This window comes from Podarcis melisellensis (genome assembly GCF_964234715.1).
Source record: "Podarcis melisellensis genome assembly, chromosome: 3".
Classification (NCBI taxonomy): domain Eukaryota; kingdom Metazoa; phylum Chordata; class Lepidosauria; order Squamata; family Lacertidae; genus Podarcis; species Podarcis melisellensis.
Genome location: NC_138530.1, coordinates 61,749,204 through 61,767,980, shown reverse-complemented (window position 1 = coordinate 61,767,980; position 18,777 = coordinate 61,749,204). Strand labels below are relative to the sequence as shown.

Sequence of the window (18,777 nt, the reverse complement as noted above, 5' to 3'; positions counted from 1 at the left end):
GGAACGAAGTCTGACCAATATTTCTGAAATCTTGAAAGAGTCATCTTAAAAATTGTACATTTAAAAATAAAATAAATGTAACAAAGATATATTTTAGGTTCCTTGACAGATCTCTATTATTGCAAGTCTATTCACTTCAGCAGATTTTCACCAGACTGAATGAAAGAGGTAGCTGAAAATGCTTCATGGATCTCTCTCCCTTCCCTTTAAATACAAAATTCAGAACTTGGCTGGCAGAAAAGTAGCCAAAGTTCCAGTGATGACTGGACAGGAAGAACCAGATGTGAAATGTTCAAGTATTTAAGGGAACATGCCAACTGTTTCTGTTCTACAGCTTGTTATAAAACGCTAACAAAAAAACAACTTTTCTCAGATTCACGCCCACATATATATCTCTGCTGAAGTTTAGTTGGTAGACATAACTGAACTCTGCTGAAGTTAAGTTGGTAGCAACTTAAACTTACGTGTTCTGGAAGTTTAATGCCCTTTATAGTTACATACAGTGTTGAGGGGTAATGGTTTCTGGGACATTTTGCCCACCAATCATAAACTTCCACAATATTTAGTTGCAATCTGGACCTTGGAGGAGGGCAGTATAGTTGGAGACGTAGTTTTCCACCAACATTCAGAACTCCATTTGCACCCACAAGCTGAAAAGACAAAATTCTCGAAGTGAAAAAATGTGTGATTACTAGTTGTGGGTGACGATGATGTAGTTTTTACAAGCTAAATGCTAGTAGAACTTTGGAGAAGTCCATTTTTGATGTTCTGTTGCTGTAAGAGGTACATCATGCTATGATATAGGGCCTTCTTATTCCTGTTCATGGAATGATCTTCCCTCTGAAGCAGAGTTGACACCAGCTTATTTACAGTGGTGCCCCGCAAGACGAATGCCTCGCAAGACGAAAAACCCGCAAGACGAAGGGTTTTTCGGTTTTTGTGACGCTTCGCTAGACGATTTTCCCTATGGGCTTGCTTCGCAAGACGAAAGCCCATAGGGAAATCTCCGGGGACCTCTTTTAAATGCTGGCGGTGGGGAGCAAAGCCTTCCCCCCCCCTCCGGACTTCAGAAGAGGTCCAGGAAGGCCGGCGGGGGCGAAAGGCTTTGCTCCCCACCGCCAGCATTTTAAAAGCGGTCCGGGATAGCAGGGAAGCGCTTCCCGCTATCCCGGACGGCTTTTGAAGGCAGGCGGGGGGAGCAAAGACTTTTGCCCCCCGCCCGCCTTCGGAAGAGGTCCTGGACCTCTTCCGAAGGCGGGCGGGAGACAAAAGTCTTTGTCCCCCCTGCCTGCCTTTCCGGGAGAGCGGGAAGGCAGCGCTGCCTTTTCCGCTCTCCCGGGAAGGCAGGCAGGGGGGAGCAAAGACTTTTGCCCCCCGCCAGCCTTCAGAAGAGGTCGGGGGACAGACTGTCCCCGGACCTGGTCTGAAGGCGGTTTCCATAGGAACGCATTAATTGATTTTTAATGCATTCCTATGGGAAACCGTGCTTCGCAAGACGAAAAACTCTCAAGACGAAAAGACTTGCGGAACGAATTAATTTCGTCTTGCGAGGCACCACTGTACTTGGGATTTTGTGAAATATTAATCTAGTCAGCCTTAGATTAAGAAGGAGGGAAGTGCTTTGCAGTTTGACAATTATTGTTGTTTTTAGTATTTTATCTGTTTCTTCTGGGTTCTTTTAATTGATAAACAATTAGCATTATTGTTTTATTTGTAAATATATAAACTTCCCCAGGATTGGTTATGATGCAGGCTGTAAATACAGAATAAACAAATTTTAAATAAAGAAAGACGAAACCCTGTTTGTGATATGACAATTTAAAACCACAACATTATAGTTTGGCAACCGCAGATAGTGGGCACAGGTTTCCTATGGGAGGATGTAGTACACACAGTTAGGTATCAGCAGATCATCTGATTATAATTTCATCTGAATGGATGAATTGACATTCAGAAGCCACTCAGAACAGAATTAGGGCTCATCTTTGGCGCAGAGGTACAGGCCTTTGTGCACTTGCTGGTGAACCTTGGTAACTGGATTCTTTGTTTTCAGTCACCCTATGCTATGACCATCTCTACCATAAGATGCAGCAGAGATGCACACAGAGATTCTCAAATTCAGTTCTGAAAGGATACCACAATACACACAGGGGAAACATGGGGCTTTATGAAACGCAATAACACTAAACTCCACCTTCATACAAAACACCTTCATGGGATTTTCTTTGGTACCTCATCTAAATTTTGTACATTTATTGGACAAATGTGCTTGCAGTTCATCTATTACCACAACCAAGATTGAAATATAGTTTCACCACTGAACACAGAAGGTTATGTTCACTTCTGCTTAGATTTGATTTGGATACTTTAGGGGGAAAGTTCCCATTTTAAAAAAATAAATAAAATACCTTTAGAAATGCCCAAGAGATTTTCCGAAAGCCACTTTCCTTAGCTTGTACATCAAAGTTGGTCCTTACATCATTCATGCTCAGAAAATCAAGTATCTGACCAAATTGGGGGAAAAGTTTTATTTAGTTAAAATCAATCAACAATTATGATAAGGAATATTTTTAGTCTAAGTTATTTTCTTTTGGCTCTGAATGCTATTTGCAGGGACAGAGTGGGGCCTATGAAAGAACCTCCATGCCACCCCTACACAGTGAGCTCTGCTTTTGTGTGTGTGTATGCGCAGAATGGGAGAATTCCAGAGTTCTCCTGCATTTGGCACATCTCAGCTCTCAAAACGTGGGAGCTCACTTAGAATAAACAAGTAGAAACCCCTCAAATATGGTGGATACGGGTTTTCTTAGCAGGAAAACATGTAGAGCTGGCATGTTCAGGAAGATTATTATTATTATTATTTTGCATTTGTTAGATTTAAATACCCCCCCTTCATCTGTAGATAGCAAAGTAGTTCACAGCATAAAAATACAAGCTAAAAAAGCACACAATACATAATAAAAACAAGAACAAAAACAAAATGATTTAGGATATTCATTAAGGATCAATGAAAAATCTCAAATAATGCATTTGGCAGCTTCTTTGTTGCATACTTTGTCTCCTTCCCCAGCTCCCAGGCATCCCCTACAAAGCTGTTAGGAGGCCTAAGAAGAGATTTTGAGAGAACCTTGCACCTGCTATTGTCAGTTGGCTTGTCTACAGGAGCAATGACTTCTGCTTAGGAACACAGAAACTGCCTTAGCAGTTCGGTATTGTCTACACTGACTGGCAGCAGCTCTTCAGAGTGGGAGGCAGGGAGTCTTTCCCAACCGTATCTGGAGACACCAGGGATTGAATTGGGACCTGCTGCATGCAAAGCTGATGCTCTAGTACCAAGTCATGACCCTGCACTCCTCCTCCCTGGCTGAAACAACAGAAATTGGCTCTACAGTATTGGAGGAACCCCCAAGAGAGATTTTGGGATGCATGGTGAAAGAGAAATTCTGTTGTGCGAGTGGGAGTCCTTACGTGAATGGGCACAATCCATAATTCCTATGCCACCCACCTTTCAAATAATCTATGAATTAAAACATTAAAAGATACTTGCCAAAATTAAAGGTAACATGATGAAATGGAAATTCATTCTGTACCTCAAAAAACAGGATTATTCTTGGACTTTCTTCAGTATCTTGAAGGAAATAGTTAAAGCGTTCATTGAAAATTATTAGCTCCTCCCATTCTGGAAGTGTTGACTTAAACTGCTTAAAATCATACGGCTGAGTCATAATGGGAAGAATATGTCCCACTTTTTCTTGTTCATAAAAAGATGAAACAGATCGGCTGCTGTATAAAAACAATAAACTCTGTTCAGTCTAACTGTGCTAGCCTTTTGCTTAAAAGGGAAGTATGGGGAATGTAACAGTCTAGCATTCATGCTACCAGGGTGTGTATGTGAAATGTTCAACAGCCACGTGTCAGATGGCTTTAAACTTATTCCAACTCAGACTATTCTAGGCACAATATCCACAGCCCTGTGAAGTGCAAGGACAGCTTCAATAACTTTGGCTCAAAGCAAATGTAGTCTAACATTAATGAAAGGCACAGTTAAAAGAAATAATCCAAATGGTTGTAAATTCATGTCTATATTCTTACCAAAAAAAAACACGTACTTTTTGTGCTTTGTGCTTAACCATTTTAACCCAGTCTTTTTGCTGGTTAAAACTTGATGTTTACTTGACATGCTATGCTTGGAGTGTGCTCCCTATGACACTTAAGAGATTTCGCATATGAGAGGCATAGCTTGATCCTATGCATATTTATTTGAAAGTTAAGTTCCACTTAGTTTAAGGGGACTGCCAAGGAAATCTTTCATAGGACTGCAGCTTTAAATCTTATTCGAGTACAGAGTTGAGTAATGTTTTCTTTGCTGTCATCTTTCTGGCCTTTACATGTATTAGAAGCTACTCTGGGGTTTGATGCAACCCTTATTCCATGTTGGCCTCTCGTTCAGTCCACCTTCTGGCATTATCTGATGAACACTCTACCCTGCCCTCTATAGATGGGCAACATTACCTAAACAGAAAAGTCTCTTGAGGATGAACTTTGAAAAGTGACTGAATTTCAGTTTTTTTGGTAGCCTTTCATTTCTCCTGCAATTGACTGCATATATTTCCAGAGTGCTCAACTGGAACTCAAGAGAATAAGCACACATATCTATGAAAACAAACTAAAATCCTGAACATGCAAGTTAAGCAGGAAAGAGATTCCAGGGACACCAATACTCAACTGAGAAGTCTTTACAGTAAATCACATTTGATGTGGGAAAATTGGAGAGATAAGATAAGAGAAAGGAAACGTTAAAAGTGAATGACATCACCTATTTTCTTTCTTGGCGTATAGACCAGTTTTCTGATCAATCACATGAACCTTAACCATAGGATGCGATACCATGAGATCAGTTTTAAGTCGATCTGTTCGATGGATGTAAACCCCTAAAACCAGGCTATCATCATAAACAGGTTTTGATTCCGGTGAAACACTTCTATCAGTCACATGTGATGTATTTTCATCAGCATTCGGGGTATTTTCTTCTAGTACTAGGAGCAGAAAGAAGATTGTCTCAAGTGAGAAATATTATCAAAATTAAATTGAAAACACCTATTGTAGTTACCAAGCCCCACTAGTTCTACAATGCATTATGAAAAACCAGTTAGTATATTCGACAGCATGTTTGCTTATATCTAGGAATAGTTATTGGACAAAAACTGGTACTCTGGCTATTAGTATGTGCAACATTATTCTTTATGTGTGATCTATTAACATGAACAGCAGTTTAACACACACACAAAAAGCAGATGCAGCTGGAACTTTCTAATTACATATTCCAATATGTTCCAAGTGGTCAAACGAAGAGACCACTTCCAAAAATTGTTATTCATACAAAGCAGGACCATTCTTGAACAAATAAACGAGTCCTTATTTCAATATTTATTTGAAATAAATGTGAGGTAAGGGCAACTCACTCACCCTCTATGCTCACAGTACAATTTTCACTCTAATTGGACTGCACAAGGCTTATAGCCAGCAGATAATCAGCCTTGATGAGCACAAACTAGTATTTTACATGCTACCACTCAACCTAGATTTGGAAAGCTCACTTGTGCAAAATCACAGTGGGTCACATGTGAAAAACTTCAGACAACTTCTTTGCCACAAGGATGGTGCAGTCCAGGTCACTAAAAGCATACAATGCAGCCACATAAATGAGCTCTGTACTCATGTGCACATTTGCAGAGGTTCAAATTGTAGCCACACAAACCTTTTTTGGGTTTTCTTTTCGGTTTCTTTCCTTTAGTTTTCTGTTTTTCAATATCCTCTTCCAGTTCCTGTTCCTTTGTTAGCACATCATCCTCTTGAAATTCTGACATGAGCGGTTTTTCCAATGATCTCTTTTTGCGGGTATTTTCTTCCTCTGGGTCATTCTGTAGTTCAGAGAGGGACATTGCACTGCAATGAAGTAAGTCTCGCTGTTAAACAAGGGAATGTATACATACACCCAGCCCTGCCCAAACCTGCCAAAATAATGATTGCTGTCTGCCAGAGAGATGCAAGTAAGGAACACTCCAACCATCAGCCAAGGTGATTAATTGAGGTCAGCCATGCCGGGGGGGGGCAGGGGTCCACTGGCTCATGAGCCTTAATTATGCCTGACATGGGTCCCACAAAGCCATTTCACCAAAGTCATGGCCATCTGCCTTGCACCAGATGTCAGATCAAGTGTGAAGCAGGCAGAATGTGCTCCTGATTTTTCATTGGCAAAGAAGGCTTGCTTTCACCAATGATCAGATGACTGGTAGTGAGAACAGACCAGCTGGTATTGGCTGCACTACTGATTTCCCCATGGTGAGCTCTATAGCACAGTTGACACCATAGAAAGTAGAGCCTGACGTCAGCATCTATCCCTTTCTGCTGGGATTGGCTGTGGCACAGTGATTGCCACAGGGAACTCAAGCAGTGACTTGAAGCTCCACTTTCCCCATTGGGAATTTGGTAATTCCAGCAGAAGGCAGCTTGATGTTGACGCACCAATGAGCTCAAGGGGAAGGGAGTGGGACGGCAACTTCAGGCTCACTGGCATCACCTCCAACCAGCAGAAAGCAGACCCATCAGCTGACCAGCAGTAACTTAAAACCTGCTGGGATCAGCTTGGATTTTCCTTTGTAGCACGGCCCACTGACTGGATCCAGTTCCCCTCCCCTGGCTTTGATGGAGGAAAAGGAGGCCGTGTAAACTTAAGGCAGGGTCAACGTATTGCAAATGCATTGCTATCATCCCTAGACTTAGCTGCCCCCCTGAAGTGAGATCTAGAGATGAGCAAGGAAAGTGATACAAATGAATCATCTCTTCCCACCAAGCTGGGTTCGTGCAAAGAGTAGTTCCAGAACAGAGGCTGTCAACAAGCTGAGAAGAGATGATGTGGTGGGAACCATTCACCCAGTCACCAAGGCAACAGACAACAGGGGCACAGCCCCACTCAACCCAGATGATAATATTTCTTTTGCCAAGCAACACAAAGGGGAAAGGGGACGGCCCTAGCTCAGAGGGAGAGCATCTTCTGTGCATGCAGAAGGATCCAAGTTCAGCCTCCAGCATCTCCAGGTTTGGTTGGGAGATACTTTTGTCAAAAACCCAAGAGAGCCATTACCAGTCAGGAGGGACAATACTGAAATCCATGGATCAACAGCCTGACTTGGTATAAGGAAGTTTCCTAGGATTCTATTCTCTCCTCTCTAAAGATAGGAAACAGGTAGTGTGTGTCTAGGAGGAAGATGTTATGAGAGAAAGGCAATGAAGCCAATAAAGATTCTCCCCCAGTTTGGTCTGGTGCCTGGAAGCTAAGCTGGGAAATAGAAATGAAGCCAAATGCGATTTTGTCCACCTTCCTCTGCCTTGCACTCCTTCCTGAGTCCCGCCTTCACCTCCCACAGGTGCAACAACTCATGGCTTCCCAGCAACTCAGAAAGTAACTTTGTGAGGAGGGAGAAGAACTGGTATACCATACATGCTTTTTCAGATAAGTTAACACCATGACATTTTCTCCTGTAAAATGGTATGTCCAGGTTGGGGAGGGGGGCCATACAACTCTTTCCATTTCAACAACAGCAATGAAAATCAAACAGTTGTTAAAGATTTAAATCCACACCAATTTGCTTTTCGCCACTATACCTTGTTTGAGCTTCAGATACAACAGATACTTCTTTTTTCTTTTTCTTCTTTTTGCTCACTTCATTATTCAGTGCCATTTCCTGGCTTTGAACATTGGGGGTGAATTCAGACATCTGTTCTTTAAGTTTCTTTTTTATTTTCTTCTTAATTGCATTTGCTTCTTCCTCAGCCACTTGCTGCTCATAGGCTTGAATTAGCTGCTCTTCCTCATCTAATTCAGATCTCCCTCTCATTCCATTCAAGGCACTTTTTATGTGGCCGTCCCCCTTTTGATGAAATGCATCTGCCTCTAACACACTTTTTGTTTTTTTCTTTGAAAAAACATGAATCTGTTTTTCAGAACTGTCCAACTTAGTTTCACGTAGGTTTTCTTCCTCATTAAGTTGTTCGTGTAACACTGTCTTTTTCTTCTTCTTATTAGACGTTGTTTGCACGCTTTCCTCTCCACTAACAACATTATTATTTATTTTTTCTGCAACTGAGGCTTTGTGTCTGAGCTTGCTTTTTGTAATCCGTGGACTCCTTTCCTCTGGGTTATAAGTTTCATTTATAATTACCTCATCATTTTCACTTTCTTGGGTAATGCCAAGATGATTTTTAAATGTTTCAAGCTACAATCAAGACAAAAACACTGAAAAGTCAGCCCCCTCTTATATAATTATAAGCATATGTATTATAATATTAATATTTTGGTACATTATTAGTTTTATCGCATGCACTGAAGTTTTAAATGAGTCTTAATTGTTTTATGTAGCAACCAACAGATGGAATTCATATGAAACATGAAAAGATTCTAGATTTGACCAAGCTTTTAATATATCCTTCAAAGCTGGTTTTAAGAAAAAATCCCTCAAATGTATTCTAGAGTATTTGGAAAATTGGCCCACCAGTATGGCGTTATATGTTGTAAAAATAAACGTTACTGAGAGGAGGAGGGTGTACAGATCTAGTGTAACTGAAATAATATTTAACAAAATGTCCTCATGATAAAAATGTAAGAAATGATTGTAACCAAGATCTTTTAAAAATTCTGCCTAACAAACCATTTAAAGAGATATTTCCAAATTGTAATTTGGCCATTAAATTAGTATAATTGTATGTGTAGTAACTCACTGCGGTTTCCTGAACCAAATGTACAGAGTATAACACACAGAACTTAGATATCTGCGTAAAGTACTAGTACCCTTTCCCCCTCAATATAAGCATCAATAAAACATATATTAAAATGATAATTAAAGTGCTTTTCTTTTCACATTCACAGAACCTCCTTTATGTATGGAAAAGGACAAATAAGTATAGTGAGCCACTTCCACTACCAACAGCGTAATAGTAAAAGAAACAGCCGTCATGAATTTGAAGGCCGTGCTTTTCTAAATCATGAGATTGAAGTGCTGGTATTTGTAACCCCAAGGCTGCAACAATTTCTGCTTTCCGAAAGGAATTAACTGCAAAGAACAGTCCACTTTTCTTCATACTTCTTAAGGAATTGAGCATGAGACACTAAGTTTTGCTCTTTTTAAACCTTTTTGCCAAGACAGGCAAACAAAGTTTCATAGACAACTCACCACAATGTTCTCTGGCGTGCCTAATGCTTTCTTTTTCAATTTCTTTTTATCTGCTAGGTCAGCATGGCTCTTGAATATTTCCTCAAAACGAACCTTGGTTTTTGCCTTGGCTTCACTCTCCACTGAAAAGGTCAAACAGCAGATTCATCACTTTCATTAGCTTATTAGCTCAAAATGGCTGTCACAGCCCAGTTATCACCTTCCATTCATGCCAAAGGTGAACCCAAGGTCCCTGCAGATGTTCTTCCTTCCCCTGCTGAAATTAGGTCTGAAAAGGGGCTTTCTTAGAACCGCAGGGGTTTCATTACAATCCACAATCCATTTATTTATTAATAAATAAACAAATAATTCTATCAATAGAAAAGGTTGTAGTGTATGCTTGGTCGCTGTGTGCGGTGCTGACAATAGTGTTTCCTGTCAGAAACAGGCCCCCCAAAAGTTGGTGATCCCTGATAATATGAGCCCATGACTCCTGCTAGCCATAGAAAACAAGAACAAATACAGTACCCTGTTTCCAATCTGCCAAACCTCATTGTAAAAAGCCTAAGTGCTGATTGGCAGGGTGGATCTGCAATTCCATTTCTGCTAAGAGTTATAGAAGCAGACACTGTGGTGATAATACTGCCGATTCTTTCCTTGCGAACTAGCTACTGCATCACAATGCAGACATGAATGCATATCAACATGCACTACGAGTTGCTGTCAGGGTCTTTGGGTGTACAGTTATCATCTCTGGAACAGGACCCAGGTCTGCAATGCTAGAAATACTAATCAGTAATAAAAACCCTTCTTTACACAGATAAAATTTAACAGTAAATGGTTCATACAATGCAAAAAGTAAAAATGCTATAGCACATATACTACATACCTGCTGGCATTTTCATGACCCTTAAAGGCAACTCAACACATTTCACTTTTCTTCATTCTGCAAAGAAAACCAGAATATGTTATAGGACAGTAACACTGAGAAAGACAACTATCAGTGAACAATCTAACACAAACTATCAGACACAACGTGAAAAGGTGTTGCAGGCTTATTAACGTTGGGTAATATGCAATGGTGACGATCATCTTATAGGAAAAGGGGAGACTTAATCATCCTCCCAACTTCTACATCTACTCCAAAGGGCCATTTCTGGAAGAGATTTAAGGGTAGCACAGGGTGCTGAAGGGTGGGGAGACAGGAGAATGGCTGAAAACCGCCTGCCTCCCTGTTCAGCTAACAAATTCTCTTCCATCAGTGGACACTCATACTTGAATACCCCTTGTGCATGATGTTTGAACTATCAGCCATTCAATATTTTTATTGTATTTTTTCACTTTACATTAAGGATGAAGCAAGTACTTAATTTTATCAACAGCAAGCCTAGGATCCAAAGGACTGTTTAATGAATTCTTCAATAGACTCAAGTTTGAAAGGGACACGAGTCTCTTCAACTACAGACCCCCATGCTACTTGCCAAAGATTTCTAAAACATGAGAATTGAAAACCTCCATTGGGAGGAAGAGTGGGATATAAAATTTAAAAATAAAACAAATATAAGTTTGGTATTACAGCATGGGTTGACAGGAATATCCTGTTGAAAATCCTAATCTCCCTCAATGGACAATAGCCCTAGCTCACCTAAGTTGGCTCTCTGGGTCCTAAATTGTGTAAAGTTTTCTTCTTTTAATTAAACAACTCACTGTTTAAAGCTTGATTTACAAGACAGTCCTATAGTCCAAAGCAGAGTTCATTGTGCTTTACTCTCAGAAAATGGGTATAGACTTGTAGACTTATTCTATGTAAACTAAATATCTAAAAGCAGAACCCATGGAAGCAAAAATGTGTTTTAAGGTTTATTCTCTGTGAATTGGTCCATAAGAAGGCCCACAGAAATCACCATCAAGAAAAAATATCTAGGGCTGGAGGGAAGCCAGTAAGACAGATAACCAGTAAGCAAAATTCTCAGACCTAATGCAGCAGCAACTGGTTAAACCTAATCAACCAGGTCCCCTTAATGACTTCTAAAATAATGTCTTAACTAATCAGCCAGCAACATTTTGATGCACTAACAGATACACCAGTGCAGTGCACTACACTAAGTCTGAATTAAAGTGCAGAATAATATAATGAATAGTGTTACAAAACTTCAGTGATGCCATATACACACTACAGCAAATGTTTAAGACTGTAGTGGCAGGTAGAGCGCCTATGCTAGTTTCAGTGCCTTCGGTGATTGCCCAAAATTCTTATTTGCTTCAAATACATTTCTAGGTCATTGTGCCTGGGGTTATGCACACTTTGCCTCAGAATAATTAACTGGCATAATAAGTACAAGAAGACAGGGAGAGGAAAGCTAGACATGAATTCTCTGAATTCGTGCAATCTCATGTTTGGTTTTCCAAAGGTTCTAGCCCCACCTGCTGAAGATTTGGTGCAATAATTTATAGTTTATATAAATGAGTTCACTGCATCTGACAAATGTTGAACATGGCACCCCACTATAACCAGCTGATCTTCAAGCACCAAAAAAACCCAGCCTGCATACAAATTCTACATGCTCACATGTAGGGTGGAAGAGCTCTCAACAGAAAGAAAACACTACACCTGTAGCTTAGCCACCAGGAATGCTCCCTTGCTGTAGCTTAACCATTTGCTCTACAGAAGTGCTTGCTGTGATGTAATCCTATACCATGCCCATCCTAAAATCCTGCCTAGCATGTGCAACCAAATAATTATGACTTAGCACAATTTATCATGTAATTTGGTTAATGCATTGGCCAAAAAGGGCTTCAGAAACATGTTCAGTCGTCTATACTACTGCTTGCCTCACACCTCCTGGCTACCCTCGCTGCGCATTTATGTGCTATGTAGTGTTTGAAGTCAGTATACATGTCACGGCCACTGCACAGAAGCTGCTTTGTGCAAGTCCTCATGGTAGCTGTTATCAGTGGTAGGTTGTTCAGGTGAAGCAGTCTATCATGTGATTACAGTTGCTACTTTCACAACAGTGGAAATGATTGTTTCTGTGTGCTATTTGGGTGTGGGGAGTCTGCAGAAGTGTGAAAACCCAACTCAGATGTCTCCTGGGCTCATTCACTTCAAACAGCTATGCCTTAGAGCAGTGAACCACTCCACATGAATAGCTTTTTGTGTAAGAAGTTGTGAAAGAATGACTCTAGTGCACTAGCAACATTCACGAGGGACAGATGGGACTTAATTGCCGACTGGCACAGGCCAGCCTGTGACACTACACCTGCCGCATGGAAGCTGCATTTAATTCTGTGGAGAGTTGACTATGACACCAGTGCAGTGCCACAAACTAACACAGGCTACATTAAAACCGAGCTTAATAAAATGGCCCACCACTTGCAAGGTTAACCGTTGCCCTTCTAGAAGGGAGGACTGACAAGCTGGGTCCAGAGTTTTAAACGCCTCTTTGGCAGGGAGGGGTAGTCTCGGCCACCTTAAATGAAGCAGCTGTTAGGATCATTCCTGAAGAATGCTTCCTTCAACCCTGTGAAGAAATCTTGCTTATTTGAATTCAGTTTTAATGTGGATTGGATTCTGTCATTTGTATGGTAATGTGCATTGTGCGGGGAGTCCTGTCTGGTCAGGTGGAAGTTGGTTCAACTGTCACTGGGGGGCTTCAACTGGCAACTCAGGAGCGGTTAGAGGTAGAATTCTCAATATGCAAAAGAAGCAGTGTTCTGACTGGTGGCTGCAGGGTTAGAATTTTCCGTTAGACCACGTGATTGGCTGGGGCTGGACTGGAGGGCAAGAAGAAGTGTATATATGGCTGGGTGCTAGTCAGCTAGAAGTCAGTCTGTGCTGGTCAGTGAAGGAGTTCATGGTGTTTGTGGTGCACTGCCCGAAGACCGCAGAGGAAGAGGCTTGAGAAAGAATACGTACAAGAAATGCAGTGTCTTGGTGGCAAAAGATTTGTTGGGGTATCTGAATCACTTGGGTCAGGCATAAGAGATGAGAAGAGAACAGCGCTGAGTAAGAAGTAGTGAGAGGCAGTTGCATTGCCAGGCTTTTGCACTGGTAGGCTTCAGCAAAAGTCCTCACTTATAGTGTTGGTGAGGCTTAACTGTGGTGGAGTAAATACAAAGACAATTGGGCAAAAAGTTTTAATAAGGTTCGCCAAAGCTGTCTTGCTTTAGTAACAGTGTATATAACAAGCTACAGTTAATTAACAAGGAAAGTGTATGTCAATTTAAAGAGACTGTACTATGTTAAAGTAACCACATAAGCTTGTACGCTACATAATCTTGTAATAAACAAACAATATATTTCCTAAATAGAGTACATATATCTGTCTGGCTTTATATCACAGTTAGCAGGTTATTGGCAAGTTAAGGGTGAAAAGGGTCCAAGTAATATTAAATGGTGGGAGCGGAACAGATTTAGGAAAACCATTGAAGTTGGATTTTGTTAATAAAATAAGTAAGGAAATATCCTGTTCTCTTGCCACAGATTCAAAGGATCCTCACTGGACCCAACCAGCCAGTTGCAAAGATCCTTTTCTTCGGCAAGTTCAGAGGTCACCTGCATACATGGAGTTGGGTGTCATTGATGTGATGATGACACCCAGGTTTAGCTGTCTTTTGCAAGTAAGTCAGAAAAGGTGCTGAACCAGTGTTTGGGAATAGCAGTGGACCAGAACAGGGTCCATAAACTTGTATAACAAGTGTGATGGTGTTCAGCAACCATGAAAGGGAATGTATACTCCTGAAAAGGATTAGATGTGCATTCTGGGAGTGCTACTAGATTTACCTTTACCTCTTAAGGGTCAGAAAGCATTAGTAGCACAAAGAACCTTCTATGGGCAGAGGCTGATATACCAACTATAACTCTCCTAAAGAGAGATGACCTAGCCACAGTTATCTATGTTCTGTTAACCTCACCACTGGACTATTACAAGATGTTTTACCTGGGGCTGCTTCAGGTTGGAAATTTCAGCTAATCTAGAAAACTTTTAGGTTTAAAACTGCAGCCTTTCTAGAAGACTTTTAGCCCAACCACTGCCAACTCTGCCTCTGCCCACTGCTAATATAAGGCATCCAAAAGATTATTTCAGAGGAATGTGGCCCTCAGTATAAGGTTCCACTCCCTGCCATAAAGGAAGGAGGTGAATCCATATAAAGCTGCCCTTGGATATCAAGATTTAGAACTTATGTCTTGCATCCTGATGTAAAACTGCCAATGTTTCATAACAAGAACTAATTACATATGTCATCAGGATCAACACAATATATAAGCAAAGATCTAAACATTGCATATCTACATAGTTTGTATTCAAAACCAATGATGTGCAAGGAAAAAATTGTTATGGAAAATTTTCCATTTGAAACAAAACATTTTTATTTAACAATTTTTTATTTAACAAATCAGTGACATAAAGAATGTATACAAAGAATGGAAGCTCATTCAGCTTCGAAGTTGATCTTAACTTTTTTTCCAGGCATCTTTGGGCATGATAAAATCATGTTCATAACAGTTTGCAATATCTTTGTTCTTCAAATCAAAACAATATAATGAAAATGTATGCTTGTGAGTTATACTGTCTTAACAGTAAAAAAGTATAAAAAATAAATAAGTATTCCAATGAAAATAATTTCCAGATAAAGTTTTGATTGTGTTTCAATATAATATAATATAATATAATATAATATAATATAATATAATATAATATAATATAATATAATATAATATAATATAATATATAATATATAATATAATATAATATAATATAATATAATATAATATTATATATTATATTATATTACCGGTAATATAATCCACATTCAGAATACTTTTTAAATTTTTCCTCTAATTAAATATTTCTGTTCAAATACTCCTAGGTGTTAGAAGTTTTATTTTAGATTTACACATGACTTATTTTTACTTAAAAAGATATCATGGTTAATACAGTTAGTCCTTTCCATCACAAAGATATCATGCAGAGTTAAGCCATCATCTTCCTGAATACCCTGTGCCGACTGTTACTGTTGTCTTCTGCCTTAAGGCATTTTAACAATTATATGGCTACCTACTGTATGCATTACTCTTCCCTACATTTTTAATTAATGTCAACAAAAGCAATTAAGGATGGAATACTATATTGCACTTACCACTGAACTGAACCGGACTTATTTCTGAATAAAGGATAGGATTACACAGTGTGCCTTATATGTATTAGCAATGCAGTTGGATTAAGCAACAAACAAGACAAACGTCAATGGAGAGGGAAAGAGTGTAAATATAGTCCTTTAAGCAACCTGAATAAGATAAGGATGTTCACTAATTGTAATCCCATCTCTAAATAGAAATGATTTCATCATTCAACTCAAATAGGCAGAAGAAAGTGAGGTTTCCAGTGCAGGAATTGCCTAATCCAGATTGTATTATAAAAACACAAATAAAAATGACGTACATATTTCCCCTAATAGTGGAAAAGCTGCCTTTAGAATAATTTGTCATTCCACATAATGTATACAGTATAGTAAAGAAGGAATGGATGCACATATGGCCATCTTTTATAGATTTTCATTTTGATATATTTTCTGACATCTAGATAACATTGAAATATAATGTTATAGTTCTTGTCTGATTCCATGCACTGTCGTTTGCATCTTTAACAAGACACAGAGAAGCATCATATTTCATGTGATTCTTAAGTAATTTTACTTAAATATATTTAAAATATATTGTATCCTTATCTGTAATTATTCTCAATTATCTCACTATTCCCTTTAGTCTAACATCATTCCCTTTAGTCTAACTACACATGAAACAGATTAGAACTGGCTGATTTCAAAGGCCACAGCTCCCCCCATCAAATGAGTTTCAGAACTAAGCAAGGATTTAAAGCTGATCTTCCTTGCTACATCCAACCCCAACAGTCAATTACGTAGCACATTGTGGAATCATTATTGTCACTGGTGCGGTTTGGGATTGCTAGTAGACTATGGACATGAAGTCAGTTCACAGCCATAGGGAGAGAGATAATGACACTCATTATTTTCCACACTCTTCAATGGAAGTTACCTCTCCGCATAGGATTGCTATTAAGGAGAACTGACATCCCTAGGCACATCTGTGTAGGAGCGTTAACTCCAGATTTAAAGCTCTTTCTTGCGTAGGATCAAGCCCTACTGGATCCCAGAGGGACTTACTTCCGAGTAAATACTTCGGACCACCCCCGAGCAGAGGCGATCCTGGCATCGCGTTGCGCTAAAGTGGGAAGCACTACGAATTCAAGCACCAAAGAAAAAGGGAGCTTCATGGGGCATCGTCAATTCTTAAGTTTCTCTAGCCCACTCCATATTTAAGCAACGCGGAGAGGAGAGCGCAGCCCTTAATAACGGCCACAACCGAAATCACTGGGTTTGATTCACATTTTGAGCTCCCTTCTTTCTCGAGCCAAGGCGATGCTACTGTAGTCCCGCCCTCGCACTCCGCCTCAGCCAATCGGCGCTGCTTTCGGAAGAGGCACGCACGCCCACCTCCCTCCTCCTCTTCAAGGTACATGCTCCGTCTCCTAACAGGACCTCATTCTGTCATAGGTGAACCACGGGAGATGTAGTGCTGGCTGGAGTCTGCTGGGACTCGTAGTCTTCTTGCATTCCTCGCTTACTCTGTTCTCCCCCCCCCCCCCACACGCCCCTCAGGTTTCTCCGTGAGGAACCGCCTGGGCACTGGCTGCCGTTCCGCTAACGGAAAAGAACGCAGAGGCCGCCGGTAGCTTTGTGGGAGGAACCGCTGGCGCTGTGAGGCGGCAGGCAGCGCGCTAAAGCCGTTGGGAGCCCACCCGCCTCCGTGGCAGTTGCCCGCCGGCGGCTGAAGATGATGCGTGGAAGCTGCGTGCTATGAAGGCCTCCCTCCGCCCCTCGCCTATTCGCCACAGTTCTGGATTGGAAATAACCGCCCTCAGGAGTCCCCTCCCGCTTAGAATGTCGGCCGCGCCTTGGCCGCCCTCGGGAGAGACGAAGCCCCCGCACAGAGGCCGCCTACGCTTCTTTTTTTCGGGTGGGGGCGAAGGTGGCTTTGCGCCGCCATCTCCCCCCTCCCAACCAGACACGTAGCGGGTCCTGATGGGAACCCAGTAAAAAGGGGGAGGGGAGGGGGTTAGAAACTCACTTCCAACCCTCGATTGCTCCGCGCTGTATTCAACGGCAGCTGCCTACGCCGCCTCCGACTCTGCTGGCTACGTCCGATGCCGCCGACGGCTTCTTCACCCTGCCGGTCAATTGGCCTTCGCTTTCATTCCGTTCCTCGCCTCTTTCGTCACCCCCCTTTGCCCCAAATGGTTTCGCCTCAAACAAGCTGATGGCTGCCAAGGAAACAAGGGCGCTCGCGGGCCTGCGCGCATGCGCAAACGACGTGGCAAGCTAAGCCAAATGTGCGCTGACTTGAATCTCTCGGTCTGTCTGCTGCTAATAATGTATAGTTGTTTTGGTAGGTTGTTCGGTACCGGGGAACTACTCACATGGCGTCGTTGGCATGAAAATGTCAGCCCATACTCACCCCCGATGGGATATTTTTTTACCCTTTTCCGGGGAAAACACAGCAAACTTTATGGAAAGTAAAAGGCAATGCAGACTAAAAAAATAATACAGAAAGGTAGGACGCTTTGCAAATCACAATAAAAAAGTTTAAAAGTAAATATTTTTATTGTGGGGAAAATTTCTATCCCACTTTTCCTGTCCACAGTATTTAGGAAACATAACAGTATAGGCTTGCCATGTAGGGATTAAAATGCTAACTCAGAACTAAGGGAGAAACGTGCCAAGAGGAAGGCCGGCTTGGCAAATCCACACTGTGATCAACTCCCACGCGAAAACCTATGTCCGCACTGTGGAAGGACGTGTGGATCCAGAATTGGCCTCCACAGTCACTTACGGACTCTGTTAAAACCCTGTTTATGGAAGACAATCTTACTTGGCTATGAGTGATTGCCAAAGAAGAAGCAGCCTCTTGTATATTGAAACATGGTTTTAATAAATAGGCAAACCTAGCAAATACTCAAGCCAGCATTTGGCAACCTAGAAAATTAATGTTCATTAGAGACATTTATTCATATATAATGCTGTGGCATTTTCCCTCCTAGGTGTGTGACATCATACTGGGTTCATAAGGAAAGGGTTAATTAATTGTAAAATGACTAACCAATGGGAACCCAAGGGGAGGAGTTAGAGTTAGGGTGGTTGAGAAGACAGTCTGGAGTTAGACAGAGAAGATAAGTCTGGGTTGGGCTAGTCTGGTGTGTGTGAGAGAGAAATTGTTAAGAGGAGTCAAACAGTTGAGATAATCAGTCAGAAGGTATTAGGAAGGTATAGGCCAGTAAAGAAACTGACAGGAATATTATCTGAGAAACCATGAACTTGTTAATGTTTGTAAAATAAACTTGTTTATTTGGTTCACTTTTAACAACTGTCAACTCATTGTTTTACCCGAGAGTAGCTGGTTGGTTGCAGTGGGGAAGCGAGCACAGTGGTGGCACAGAGATCAATAGACCGTTAAACGTCTGGGGACCCTGTGTGATTGCCACAAATGATT

General features: G+C 41.1%; 1 protein-coding gene across 4 annotated transcripts in view; it reads right to left on the bottom strand.

The window, feature by feature from the left end:
- AHI1 (Abelson helper integration site 1) overlaps positions 1–17,635 on the bottom strand; it is a 64,426-nt gene extending 46,791 nt beyond the window's left edge. The window contains exons 1-9 of one of the 4 annotated variants that reach the window (XR_014167254.1): positions 17,359–17,635; positions 10,099–10,155; positions 9,231–9,352; positions 7,666–8,276; positions 5,759–5,946; positions 4,817–5,036; positions 3,591–3,783; positions 2,409–2,504; positions 465–650 (exon numbers count right to left, since the gene is read on the bottom strand). Coding sequence is in view for 3 of the 4 variants with exons in the window: in XM_081907054.1 (XP_081763180.1) it covers positions 465–650; positions 2,409–2,504; positions 3,591–3,783; positions 4,817–5,036; positions 5,759–5,946; positions 7,666–8,276; positions 9,231–9,352; positions 10,099–10,114 (1,632 nt within the window). In the remaining variant the exon portion in view is untranslated. Of the gene's footprint in view, positions 1–464; positions 651–2,408; positions 2,505–3,590; positions 3,784–4,816; positions 5,037–5,758; positions 5,947–7,665; positions 8,277–9,230; positions 9,353–10,098; positions 10,156–12,679; positions 12,863–17,358 lie in introns of those variants that run through there. The other 3 variants (XM_081907056.1, XM_081907054.1, XM_081907055.1) reach the window with 3 other exon arrangements.
- Positions 17,636–18,777: the final 1,142 nt, after the last annotated feature.